The 14,053-nt window shown below is 42.4% G+C and overlaps 1 protein-coding gene across 6 annotated transcripts in view; it reads left to right on the forward strand.

Annotated features, from left to right (window-relative positions):
* DAB1 (DAB adaptor protein 1) overlaps nt 1-14,053 on the forward strand; it is a 395,398-nt gene that overhangs the window by 123,144 nt on the left and 258,201 nt on the right. For all 6 annotated transcript variants that reach the window (XM_046660109.1, XM_046660108.1, XM_046660106.1 and 3 more), the window contains one exon: nt 4,019-4,221. In XM_046660109.1, the coding sequence (XP_046516065.1) occupies nt 4,155-4,221 (67 nt within the window). In that variant the 5' untranslated portion in view covers nt 4,019-4,154. The remainder of the gene's footprint in view (nt 1-4,018; nt 4,222-14,053) is intronic.

Genomic DNA, 14,053 nt, shown 5'->3' on the forward strand with positions numbered 1-14,053 from the left:
GGTTTTGTGCTTTTTTTTAATTCAGGTGAAATTTACATAAAATACAATTAACCATTTTAATGTGTACAATTCAGTGGTATTTATTGCATTCATGATGTTGTGTGACCATAACCTCTATCAGACTCCAAAACATTTTTATTCCCCCAAAGGAGACCTGACCACCAAGTGGTCACTCCCCCTCTGCTTCCTCCAGCACCTGGCAGCCACGGATCACTTTGTGTTTATGGATTTGTCTGTTTTGGAAATTTTATATCAATGGAATCATACCATATGTAACCTTTGGTATCTATCTTCTTTCACTTGGCATGAGGTTACAACTTGGCACCTTATGGCATGTATCAATACTTCATTCCTTTTTATGGCTGAATAATATTCCATTGTGTGGATACGCCACATTTTGTTTATATACTCACCAGCTGATGGACATCTGGGAGGATTTTGAGTGAAGTTGGGGAGAAGACTGGCTTGTACGCTGCACTTGCTATGACTTCCTAGCCATGTGACCATGGACAAGCTGCTAAACTGGGTTGTGCTTCACTTTCCTCATTTGTTATATGAGGGTAATAATAATGTCTAACTTTTCAAGTGGTTGAAGGATTGAATATGATAGAATACGAAAAGTTCATCGCACACAATGGCAAATAGTGGGCCCCCATAAACATTAGCTGTTCTACCGTAGGATTATGTGAGGAGAGGGCTGGGTGGGGAGGGGAGGGGTGGGCAAAGAGGAGAGAGAACACGAATTTGTGTTATAGTAGGTGTTTTAGTATGTGTTTGTTCTGTTGTAGCTGCTCAAACCTTTGTGCTTTGTTAAATAAAAAAAAGAGCCTATCTGTGTTCCCTGCTTTGTGGTTGTGTGCCCCCCCCCCCGCCCACACACACACAGAACACGGGCTTTTACGTTTAGAAGCAGTTCACTAGACAGAATGTCTGTAGTGGAATGTTACATAATTCACATTTAGATTTGAAGAGCTCATTATAAAAACCCTGACACACTTCAGGAATATTAAATTACTGCAGATTGTGTGGAGCAAAGAAACATTATTGAAGCATTTCAAAATTCTAGGCGAGCTTGAATTTAACTGATAGGGTTTCACAGCTTTTACCGGGGAAAAATGATTTGAGCTGTCACATGGTTTCTGGCCCTAGAGGACGTTAATCTCCTTAATTACAAAGAAACGAATTTCCTAACTAATTTGGAGTTACTTCCCAGCATTTGCTCAACCTCTGGCTTTTGGAAAATTAAAGGGAACGTCAGGGCCTGGGCCGTGGTCCTCTCTCTCCATACTGCAGCTTCCCCGCTGAAGTTTTCATTTGAAAGGATGCTGGTTTCCTTTCGTTATTGATTCAGGGATGTACTTCAGAAATGCACAAGTGACGCTTGTGACGCTTGAACACAATCACATTTTGTTGAACGAGTGATGCTGGAGATACCCGCGGAAGAGGGAGAGGAGTTGTATTATGGATGTATGTTGTATTTATGGATTAGGTACCTACTGTGTGCAAGCCCAGCATGAAGGAAATGTCTCAGATTCTGCTATTCCTCAATTCCTCCTTAGAAAGCAGACTTAAACTGCCTTGGATTCCTCCTCTGTACAAGGAGCATAATAATATAGACTTGTGCCCACATACCGGCCATGTGACCTTGAGCAGTTAACACAGTGCCTGATGTTTATGAAGTGCGTGCCAGGAGACGTGCCAGGCACTCCTCTAAGCATGTTACACCTTTGATCACACTTCATTTCCACAGCTGCCCCATGAAGTTGCTACTGCTCTCCCCCTTATACAGATAGAGAAACTGAGGCAAAGAGGGGTTGAGTAATGTCCTCAATGTCACATTGCTTGTAAGTGACTCAAACTATAAAGTTGGCCAAAAATCAGATCGTAACTTAAGAAGGAGAGATTCCATTTGACAGAGGGATCAGAACATCTTTCTGCCTGAGATGCCTCTTTGAACTGAACCTTGAGGAGTCAGTGGAATGTCAAGGCAGACTGGAAAAGAAAGATTCCATAAAAAGGTAACAGCACAAGGGAAAATTGGGGAGACGGGAATGTATGTCGCCTCCCTACTGCACTTAGGCTTCCTTTTATTAGTTTGGTGGTTAATTTCAAGGGTCCTTGCACGTGCTGGTCCTTCTGCCTGGAACAACCATTCATTCGTTTATTATACATGCATTTACTGAGTACCCGCTGGTCCTTTCCTTGCCATCCACCTGACAGAAGCATCATTCTTCATGATCCCGCAGTGTAGGGCTTCTCTGTGAAGCTTTAGCGATCCTTCCACGCAAAGGTGAACATTGCCCCTTTGTGCCCCAGGATGCCCGGTATTTGTCTGTTTTAGCTCTGGTCACGCGTGTGCAGTCCGTTACAGGACTGATGCCTCTGCTAGACTGAGCTGCTTTGAGGACAGGAATCAGGCTTTGAGCCTGTGCTCTTGGCCAGTGTGATTGAGCAGTGAATGTCTGTTGACATGAGTGAGCCAGCATTTGCACCTGGCTCATGGTAGGTTCTTAGTAGATATTTGTTGCAGTGAAATGATAAGTATTATTAAGGAAATTAATCATGCCCATATATGACTGAGTTTTGTGACTCACCTCATGGAATCTTGTCTTTTGCGGGGGAGAGGTAAGGAAGGGGATGTGGGCTAGTGCATGGTGCAGATAGATGACACACAAGTGGCAGGAAAATTCTCATTTTCTACACGTGATTTCATGGACTCCATTCTAGAAAGATCATTTTCGTTTTCCTTAGTTGTGGCCTTAGATGCTGTAGTTCAAGCTCCTCTCATCCAGGGCCAGTGTTCTTTTTAAAAAATAGACTGCTCATTGCAAACAAACCAGATGTCTCTGGATAAGGTGGGAATTTCCTTATACTTAAGCCTTATTATTAATTTTATGTGGCTTTTATATAGGCCTTTTATGAAGCCATCTTTAATTATTGTGATTAAGAGGTTTCGGTCATTATTGTCTCTGAGCTGAACTTGGCGTTCAGGGCCAGCCTTTCCGGATGAAGCAGTTCTAGAGCTGTGGGACGAGCTAAGAACCGACAACACGGTTTGAAGATCCATTTCCAGTAGGTTTATCTTAATATTCTTTAAAAATGGATAACTAGTGAAATGTTTATTTTCAACTGAACTCTCAGATATAACCATCAGGTAAATAGTCACTGGGAAAGACTGTTGACTTGACACAGGGAATACATTCATTCAATTTAAATGAAATCGAATGAGATAATGCATGTGAAGCTGTAGCTGAGGGCATAGTATATAGTAAGTACATAGTAAATACTGGCGGTAATTGAAGTGGTTGTATTATCATTATTATCATTATTATCTCTTCCCAGCACAGTGTCTGAACTTAATAGTACCTAGTAGTGTGCAATGCATATTTATTAAACAAAGAATGAATGAAATGTGTCTGCCTGCTTCTTTTCTTTTCTTCTTCTCCCCACATTACATGCTTGTCTGCTCTTATAGCTAGGGGAAAAGCTGACATAAAAATTGGCTCGCTGGAAAGTTTCTCAGCCCCATTTGTCACCTTACCCTTGGAGCCCAATTGTATGTCAACTCCATGCCCCCTCTGATGCCTGCCAGTGAGGGACAGACCACAGGTCACTTCCCCGTGATCTGCTTTAGCTGAGCAAGCTTTGCTCATGGATGGGTGCCCTGTTGTTGGAAAGGTCTCCATGACGCTGGTCAGGAAATACGCCTTTGCTCTATTTTCTGGGTGGCACCTAAGAAACATGGAAAACAAAGAGTTGGGCTTTGCCCCTCTTGAAAATCCAGAGTTGAAAGATCTGTTTTGAGTTAGCTAGTTTGAGGAAGAGATTTGCAGGTAGACTTCTCACTGCGCGCGCTGGACGAGCCCTGCCGAGGCCTTGGTGAAGTCAGACGAGCAGTTGGTACATGGAGACCAAGGTTTTCCTGTTTTTGTATGTTTGCCAGTTCATCGCCCCCCCCCCCCCCCCCCCCCCCCAATTTCTGTTTAACTTCTGAATGTTCTCTTCCCTTGATTTGCAGCTCTGGGAAAGAGTGAATGAAATGTGCGGCTCGGGGTGTCATTTCTGAAGGCAGGAGCCGTTCTCTTGGAGAGGAGTCCTCAATGAGCCTGGCCCAGGCCCGGGATCTGTGTGAAGTGGACTAAGGATTTAGTAGGATGTCAACTGAGACAGAACTTCAAGTAGCTGTGAAAACCAGCGCCAAGAAAGACTCCAGAAAGAAAGGTAGGGCTGAATTTGTTCCTTTCTTAACGGTCACTTATCTATACAGGAATGGGTTTTTAAAAAAATCTCTGGAATGGAATATAGTACTATCTTTGTGATTGCATGTATTTTTTTAATAGTCACCAGCATTATTTGGTGTTTTTTGTACTTGTAGTATTATATTTTAATGGCTCTCTGTTCTCTGGGTAAAATCCAAAATTCTTTTCAAAATATACAAAGCCTTTCTTGAGATGCCTTCCACCTACCCCTGTAGAAACATGACGGCCTGAGCCTCCCCCCCCCCCCCCCCCCACAGCCCTGCTTCCCCTCCAGGCATTCTGTGTGTTGCAGTTCACCTTTGCACATCCCAGTAGTTCTCAAATTCCAGCAGCACCAGAATCACCTGGAGGGCTTGTTAAAACAAGATTGCTGAGTCTCATCCCCAGAGTTTCGTGTTCAGCAGGTCTGGGGTGGAGCCCAGAGTCTGCATTTGTAACCAGTTCCAGGATGATGCTCTTGCTATTGCTTCAGAGACAAGACTTTGAGAACCACTGGACCATCAAGCCAGCCTGAAGTCCTCGTGTCACCCTCCACTTTTCTACACTGACTCTTGCTTACTGTTGTGGTTTGACCTTAGTGTGACCTCCTGAGGGGCCTTTCTTTACTCCCCAAGTTGGGCAAATTGCTTTTGTCTGTTTCGCTTCAGTAGCACTTTGTTAGTATCTCACTTTATTAAAAATGTCCTGTGCTTTTGTTTGTCGGCTATAGTATACACTCCTTCAGAGGTGGACCTCTTGTTTGTCCTTTAACTCCAAACACTTAGAAAGTGCCTGGTGCAGAGGAGGCACGTAGATGTCTGGTAATGAAGATTGGCATGCATAGTGTGATAATAAAGTGATTCACTTCTCACATTTTCTGGAGGATTCAGCCCTATGGCTTGATGAGCAAGTTTGTCGCTGTGTAATTAGATGTAAGCAACTTCTTGCTTTGTGTGTGTGTGTGTGTTCTCCCTGTGCTCTCAGCCCTTTCCGTCCCCTGTCTTCCCAGCTGCGTGGAGGAGGATTCATGGAGCTCTCTTTCAGGTCTGGAAGTCTGTCGGTGCGGGCTTGCATACCGAGATGCCTTCGGTGGCTTCGTATGGGCGGTGATTTGTCGGAGACGTCGCTGTGCCTGCCCAGCCATGCTCTGCGATGGCATTTGTCTGACACTCTCTAGGAAGCAGGGGATGAAAGTGTAATACACATGCAGCTCTTGGACAGCCAAACCCCAGGAAGGACTATAAATTTGGCTTTACATGTTTATTTGAAGCACAAATATTTTAGAAGCAGTCTATTTTATTCCCTAAAACTTAATGTAAACCTTGTGTTTTATGCATCATGGTCTAGGAATAATAAAAGGAAATCAAGTGGGTGAGAGAACAGGTCTTGGGAGAACTGCTATGTGGAAAAAAAAAAAAGATTGCAGAGCCTGATATATGCTGGAATTCAAATGGTTTTTTAGTGGAAACTGACAAGTTATATTTTTGCTTCAGATTTAACCTTCCTACTAAACTTGTACTCTTGAATGCTTAGTGCATTAAAAATTGTATCTTAGTGTATGACTTTTCATTCTTAATTTTAACATGCAAAACCAGAAGCATTCTGAGCAGAGAATTCAAGATTTCAGAATATCAGCTTTGTTGAAGCTTTGGAACGGGAGCATGAAGGTGGTCGTTTTAGACGTCCTCATCTTTAGGTCCTAGGAAGCTCTAAAATCAGCACAATACATATGCAAGGAGTGTGGCTAATACCATGGAGTCTGGGCAGGAAAACCTGGGTTCAAATTCTGGCCATCCCACTTCCTAACTGTGTGACCTTAGAACGTCACTTAACCTCTCTGAGCCTGTTTCCTCTCCTGTAAAAAAAGGATGTAATATTACAAACCTCAGAGCCTCACTATGAAGATTAATCGAAATAAGGAAAATAAAACACTTAGTGTAGTACTTGGCGTATAATAAAAGCTCGATAAATTCCAGCCATGTTCCTCCTCCTCTTCTTTTTCCTCCTCCCTCCACTCCTCTCCTCACCTCTTCTCATCCGCTTCCTTGCGTGTCAGCCTCTCCATTTTCCTCCTCTCCCTTCTTTTCTCTATTTCTGTTCCCATTCTCAGTTCCCTCCTTCTCTTGCTTTTCTTCTTTGTCTTCATCACGTGGTTTTCTCTTACTGCGTTCTCTAGCCAAGGGGATCTTAAGAAAGTATAGAGCTGATTCGTCTCAGAGCAAGATTTTACAATTGTTTGTAATTATGCAACAATGACAAACAATCTTTATTCTCCATGTACTTGCCTAGACCAAGGCACCTTGAAAGCACACTCATACATTAAAAAGAGAGAATGAGAGAAAATCCTGGTCACAAGATTAATTTATTGTTTGTTCTTCAGTTTTGACTATGGGATAGTAAGTATTCCATCAAACAAATGTTTAACAACATTTGTGGCTAACTGGGCCAAAATAAGTAGAACTTTAAAAGGGAATAGTTTATGTAGTGATGTTAAATCTTGAATGTGATAGTATTGCTCAACTCTTCTAATACTTTCTCCAACTTCTCTTTGATTTTCTATGTAGGAAATGTATAACCTTATAAGTAAGTTTCTGTCTTCCTCTCCAGTCCTTAAGAACTTATTCTTTTTCTTGTATTATTGCATTGGCTGAGTCTGTCAGTACAATATTTAGCGATAGTAGGTGTCCTTAATTTGTTCTTAAATTAATGGAAATGCTTCTAAATCACCTAAGTGTGATATTTAAGTTTTCACTAAAGATTCTTTATTAGTTTACCTTCATTTATCATTTTCTAGGAAGTATTTTTTAATCAAGAATTTGCATGTCAGATGTTATCATATGCTTTTTTAAATATCTGTTTCAATGATTATACATAGTTTTCCTCTTTTCATTTATATTGTGGTGGATTTCACTGATAAATTTTCTGATCTTTTTTTCTGAAGTAAATCCTACTTGTTCATGATGTATTGTTTTCCTTGTTATTTTCTATATGTGGATTTGATTTGTTAATATGTTATTTAGGATTTTGGTATCTATATTCTTCAGTAAGATTGGTATATCACTTTCTTTCCTTAAACTCTCTTTGTGTGTGGTATTAGCTAAAGTTGATAACGTCATATAATGATTTTGGTGGTAAGGAAACAATAATATTTAGGCCTCTTTCTGGAAAAATACATATTTTTCTTTTTTTAGTAATTTAATTTGACTTTTTAAAAGCTGTATATGCTTCCTACTGAAAATTAGAAAAGACAAAGTAAGATGCATAATCTCATCAATCAAAAATAGCTCCTGTTAGCATTCGAATTTCCTTCCTTCTGGACTGACTTTTCAGGATAATATGTGCCAAAGATTATGCTGTTCATACAATTTTACAGCCTGCTTTGTTATTCTATGACCTTATATCGTAAGTGCATTTCTCGTATTATTACGTGATATTACAGAGTAGAACACTTTTTTACCCTTTATCAAGATTTAGATGGTTCCTAGGACCAATATTTTATTTCCCAAAAAGAAAATACCTGACAACGTGGGTCGTGTATTGTGAGAAAGAGTGGCATAAAGAAAGTTAAGACTCCTTTAGAATCTCTCACAAACCCATCATGGTTCTTTAACCCAAGCTGTGGAAAGCAAGTTGGACAGTTTCAAATACAAGTCATGCAAGGGGCATGCTTTACCACAAAATGAGTTTCTAGATAGGCCATGTGTGAGACCTAACTAGGGTATGCACATTTCCAGTAACGAAGGGATGGAAGCGGTGAGGAAGAAAGTTATTTTCTTCATTTCGTTTTTCTTGGATTGTGTCACGACGCGCGCAGCTTGTCAAACGGTGCCTGTTTCTGGAGTGGAATTTGACGGAGGACAGGAGGAAGACAATCCATAGTTTCAGGTTCATTACCTGCCATCAAAGGGGGAAAATCAGTTGACACAATTCTCGTTACTTATAATCCCAGCGTTAGGACAGCCGGCAGAAAACTGTGGTGGAAGAACGGGTCACAGGACGAGCAGCTGCGGCCATTTCTGGGGGCGGCACCTGGAGCGTTTAGTCAGTGCTGTCTGGCAGCTTAGTGTAGCGGAAAGAACCAGACTTTGGAGCCAGACAGACCTGGTTTTTAATTCTAACTCTTCTCCTTATCTGCTGTGTAACCAGAGATGGGATATTTAGCTTCTTTGAGCCCTGTCTTTAAGGCTGTGTGTGTATGTGTGTGTGTGTGTGTATAATACTTCTGCTTGTCATCAGAAGGGCCAGAGACACATCATGGAGACAAGGCGGGCTTGTGGTCTGCAACACGGCAGCCCCTTGGTCACTGTTGGCTTCTCTGTCCTCTTCCTTCTGAGGTCACAGTTCAACATTGTCTCCTGATTTTCTAGGAACACCTGGAAATAAACTTATTCACTTTCCTTATATTTATATTAGAGCTATACCCAAGGGTCATAAGTTAACAAAACAGCAACAACAAAATTCTACCCTATTATTTCCTCCCAGAAAGACTTGGCTCTGAGAATCAAGGCCCTGATGGAATCCGGAAGAAGTTGGTGGTCATGTGGCAGACGCCTTGGTTTGGAATCACCTCAAACTGAATTGGAACCTTGCCTGTGTGCCTCAGTGGCTGTGTGAAATTTAGGGAGATTTCTTAGAACATTCTGGCCAATTTTGGTTAAAGGATGATTTCAGTAATGCATACTCAGGGTCCTGATCCCTCAGCCGGTCACTTAGCCCTGGAAAATAACCTCTGTTTAGCACTGGCTTGCCACTCAGGAGCGGATCAACTGCTATAGTACTCATTATGCCATTGGCTCCTTAGGACTCTGGGAGATTAATTACAAGTAAATCTTTTTATTAGGCCTGTAGTGCAGAGTGAATGCTGTTTGACCACTTCTGTCTGCTGCTCTCCTGCTGTAGGCCAGGCAGCCTGGAATCAGCCAAGATGCTGGATTTGGGTTCACACCTCAGGCCACCGCTCTCTGGTTGTTTAACTTCACACAAGTCGCTTCCACTTTTCGAGCTGCAGTTTCCTCAGGCACCAAATGAATGTGGAACTTATATTTGCTTGGCAAAATTTGAAATGTAGAAGCAGCATTATTTAATTAATTAGTTCTTTTTTAAAAATTATTTTATTGAGGTCATATTGGTTTATAACTGTGTAATTTCAGGTGTACCTTATTATATATCAGTTTCTGTATAGACTGCATTGTGCTCACCACCAATAGTCTCGTTTTCATCCATCACCATACATATGTGCCCCTTTACCCCTTTTGCTCTCCCCCCAGCCCCCTGCCCTCTGGTAACCAGTAATCTGTATGATGCAGCTATCCCACTACTGGGTATTTATCCAAAGATCATGAAATCAGCAATTCAAAGAAATTTATGCACCCTTATTTTCATCGCAGAATTAATTAGTCCTTTTGTCCACAAACATGTCTCCAGCCCCGGCCAGGAGCCCTCTTGGGTGATCAGTGTTCTAGGGGACAGAGAAACCCCTGGGCAAGAGATGCCGACACCAGTGTGTTTGCAGAGGTGAAGAACTTCCCCCTGAGGCGAGGTCCTTCTGATTTTTTTTTTTAAACATTTTACTTTTTTCCTTTTTCTCCCCAAAGACCCCCAGTACATAGTTGTATATTCTTCGTTGTGGGTCCTTCTAGTTGTGGCATGTGGGATGCCGCCTCAGCGTGGCTCGATGAGCAGTGCCATGTCCGCGTCCAGGATTCGAACCAATGAAACACTGGACCGCCTACAGCTGAGCGCATGAACTTAACCACTCGGCCACCGGGCCAGCCCTGGTCCTTCTGATATTTTTTTTTTTTTAAAGATTTTATTTTTTTCCTTTTTCTCCCCAAAGCCCCCCAGTACATAGTTGTGTATTCTTCGTTGTGGGTTCTTCTAGTTGTGGCATGTGGGACGCTGCCTCAGCGTGGCTCGATGAGCAGTGCCATGTCCACGCCCAGGATTCGAACCAACGAAACACTGGACCACCTGCAGCAGAGTGCGCGAACTTAACCACTCGGCCACAGGGCCAGCCCCGGTCCTTCTGATTTTTATAGGTCTCATCCTTCCCTGAAAAAATATGTTTTTCTCTGCTTTGCTGGTTTTATTCATTTTCAGTCTATCACAATTCATAAAATTTATGTTTTACTCCAAATTTATATTTATTAGTTAAAATATTACGTATTTGTTATAATAAGTAAAATTCTTATTAAAAGTCTTTTCCCTGCTTTCCTGGTCAAAAGCAAGTGAATTTTCATCTTCGTAAACATGAGTAACACAATACTCTGAAGTCTGTATGCGTTGAAACGTGAATAGGTTCTCTAGAAGTTGAAGTACAGAAAAAGTTTAAGGAATTAGCATTTGGGGGCTGGCCGGAGCCTCTCTCCCGTGCATGAGACCTCAAGAGGAGAATGGCCTGCTGACGGTCACTCAGTTGGTCAGTGGCCGAGCCAAGACTGGAACCCAGGAATGACTGGCTGGTGTTGCTTCAGTTCAGTAGATTCCAAATAACTTATGTTCTTAGGATTAACCTCTTGGCACGTTTGCTCTCTTCTCTTCAATGAAGACTCCTGGAAGAAGTAGACAAACTTAAGTTTGGCTCACGGCTCAGCGCATTTTCTGCTTGTGAATCTCAGGCTAGCTTTCTGAGCCTCAGCTTCTTATCTATAAAATGGAGGTAATAATATCCATCTCAGAGTATTGCAATGAAGATTACAGGAGTCAAAAATATGACATGCCTAACACAGTTCTCTGTACATAGACTCCAGATAAGTAAACTTTCCCTTTTCCTTCTGACCCCCAACTTGCTTACCAGCCCTGAGAGGCAGCCCTTTTCTTACTGCTGTAGGATATAAAGAGAGGCAGAAGGTACTCTTTTCTCTAGAGGTATATTGGGTTATCAGCTAATGAACAAAAGGGACTGGTCCATCTTCAAAGGATGCTTGTTCAGAATAAGTGGCAAGGTGAACAGGAAACAAGGGAAAATGGACCATGTTGTCAAGCTACAAACATTTATTAATAGCTGTCATTTATTGTGTGCTTCCTGCATGCTAGCCATTTTACATAAATGATCCCTAATGAGCCCAAATCTTACATCACGCCATTTAACACATAAGAAAATAATGTTCAGAGAGATCCGGAGACTTGCCCCCAGACACATGGTTTGTCTACGTGAGCTGGAAAGCACAAGGTCTGCCCAACGTTAAAGTCTGTGCCATCTTCCAGGAGTGCATTCTATGGGTCTACTCTGTGGCTTGATACTGGAGGTTGGGGAATGTGAAAAAATTACAGGGCTACACTCTTTTTTGGGGAGGCGGGGGCACGGAAACAGATTAGCCACATTGTGTGCATTTATGGCGCCGTTCTGTCTTGGCAGGGTTTTAGATCTTGGTGAGCTAATTGCTCTCTACTGACTGTGTGATTTGCAGGCTTTGGAAATTCAAAATCAAGAACTTAATTACTAGATGGCATAAATTTCTCTGAGGCTGATCCGTAAAGCTCTTGGGCTGAAGGGTTTGGAAGGGTGGAGGGAATACTGTTTTGGGTCAAGAAGTCCAGTTCTTTATGGTGAGACTGACTGTCGAATCATATGGTGTGTGGTGGGGAGAGAATTCTGTATTCTCTCGGAGCACATGATCTTGAATTTATTACAAGGCACCTCACTCACTGTGGTCATTCCCTGAAGACAAACTGTTCCAGGTTTTGTTGGTGACAGTCCAGGGCCTCATTCTAACTGGTTCCCTTACAAGAAGTCAGGTTTTCTTCAAACCCTCCTTCACACCTCCTTTCCTCTTGAACTTATTTTATAACCCCGGCAGCATACCACAGAAGAAAACACACCAAGCAAGCCCTCTGAGATGTGGTCCCTATCTCCTTTGCTGTCACTTTGCCTCCTGATAGCCTGAGCCCCACTCATCATCAGGTCCCAGGATGCACCTCTGTGACTTCTGTGCATACTTCCCTCTCTACCTGGATCAGCTTCTTCACCCTGTTCACTTGCTCAACTCCTGGTCATCCTTCAAAACTCAGCAACCGTTTGATTGGGCCATCGTCCTTGACATCTTGAGCTTCCTAATGCCCTCAATTAATTAATCACTGATTATCAGCCTCTGTGACCTCCCAAATATCTCTCAAAGCCGCCATTCCTTGTCTCTTTCCTTGCTGCCCTTCCTCTGAAGATAGTTCAGGCCATCTTCATCAGTCATCTGAGTCATTCTAGTACCCTCCTAAGTGGTCTTCAAGTTTTCAGTATTATCCGTTTCCAAGCTATTCTTGACATTGCTCACTACTGTGAAGATCTGATCAGGTCCCATCTCTGCCTCAAACTCATTAGTGAATGACTCCTACTGCCCTCAGGATAAAGTCTACACTGCTTATCATGGCTTCCAAGGGGCCCTGTCTGCTCTGACCTCTCTTTATCTTTCCAGTTACATCACTCACCACTCTCCATACCAGTACTCCGCTCTGTAGCTCAATTGAATTCATTTCAGTTCCCTGATCCTACCATATTATTTTTCACTTTTGGGGTTTTGCGAATGCTTTTTCTTTTCCCAGGAATAGGTTTTTCTTTATTCTTTTTGAAGCTCACTCTGCTTAGCTTAATTTCAAGTTAGATTTTACTTTCCCCGGAAATGCATTTTAACCCACCCACATGACCCCCACTTGCCGGTCGTGACCGTCCTGTGTGCTCTCAAAGCCCCTCATTTTGCCATCATACTCCCTTATTTTAATTATCTTTTTGTTCCTCTTTATCATTCTCTAGGCTGGGAGTTCTGTGCAAGCAGGGACTATGTCTGGCTTTAACTACTTCACTTCTACCACTGAGCATAACGTTGAAAGATGTTGGTATGCAGCAAAATTCGTTGAATGAATAAGGGAGTGAATGAATGAACTTATGACTAAGAAAGCCTCACCTGACTGGATTTATGAGGCATCCCATTGCGCGCTGTACCTTAGATGATTCAAATCATCACATTGTTCCTGTAATTTTTTGCTCATTTCTCTGTCTCTACTATTAGCTACAAGCTCCTAGGACAGCACTCAGAATTTAGTAGGTACACAGTAAATATTTGTTGAATTAATTATCATAAAGTGTGGGGGAGAATGATTTACAAGGGGAAAGCGTTAAAAACACAGACATCTCCCTAAATGCTGGCACTTGAAATTCTTATTATGTGGCGTTGAAAATTCCTACCGTTCTGTGAACTACTTCTCCTTTTGTGATGTGTGTCCAATCATGTCTGGTGCTGTAATTTAGCATGATGTGGGCCATATTGGTAGTAAGAGCTATAAGATTTGCCATATTAGTTCATCCCACTGCTTCATTAAGCTCAGTGCGCTGCCTCTGGCAGTGACTGGGCCTGAATTTTGATGTTTGGAAGAACAAAGCCATTCACATTGGCCCTCCAAGTGCTGTGAGTCAGAGAGGGGTATGCTCCTTCCTGAGTTGGAGAGTCTTCATCTTTGCAGATAATCAGTGAGTGGCCCCAAGCCTGAGGTTTCATTAGCTGTGTGGGTTTGCTGAGCCGATGATGTTCTCAGGTGTGCTGGGATTTCAGCAACCCGCTCCTATTGCAGCACAGCTTCTAGGCTGGTCAGAGTACGTGTGTTGCAAGACGGAGCGTTTCTGCATAGTCCATCAAGAGAGCACAGGCAGACTAAAGGCAGAGGAGAGGGTAGAGTGAAGGCAAAGGAGGAACTAATGCCTGTTGTTCATGTTGTCTCAGTTAAGCCTGAAAAACAGCCTTTAGATAAGTATTCCTGTTTTATATGGAAGGCAACTGAGGCTCAGAAAGGTGAACAGCTTGCTTGTAAGTAGAGGGACACATTTGCAC

This window comes from Equus quagga, chromosome 5 (genome assembly GCF_021613505.1).
Source record: "Equus quagga isolate Etosha38 chromosome 5, UCLA_HA_Equagga_1.0, whole genome shotgun sequence".
In the NCBI taxonomy this organism is placed as follows: domain Eukaryota; kingdom Metazoa; phylum Chordata; class Mammalia; order Perissodactyla; family Equidae; genus Equus; species Equus quagga.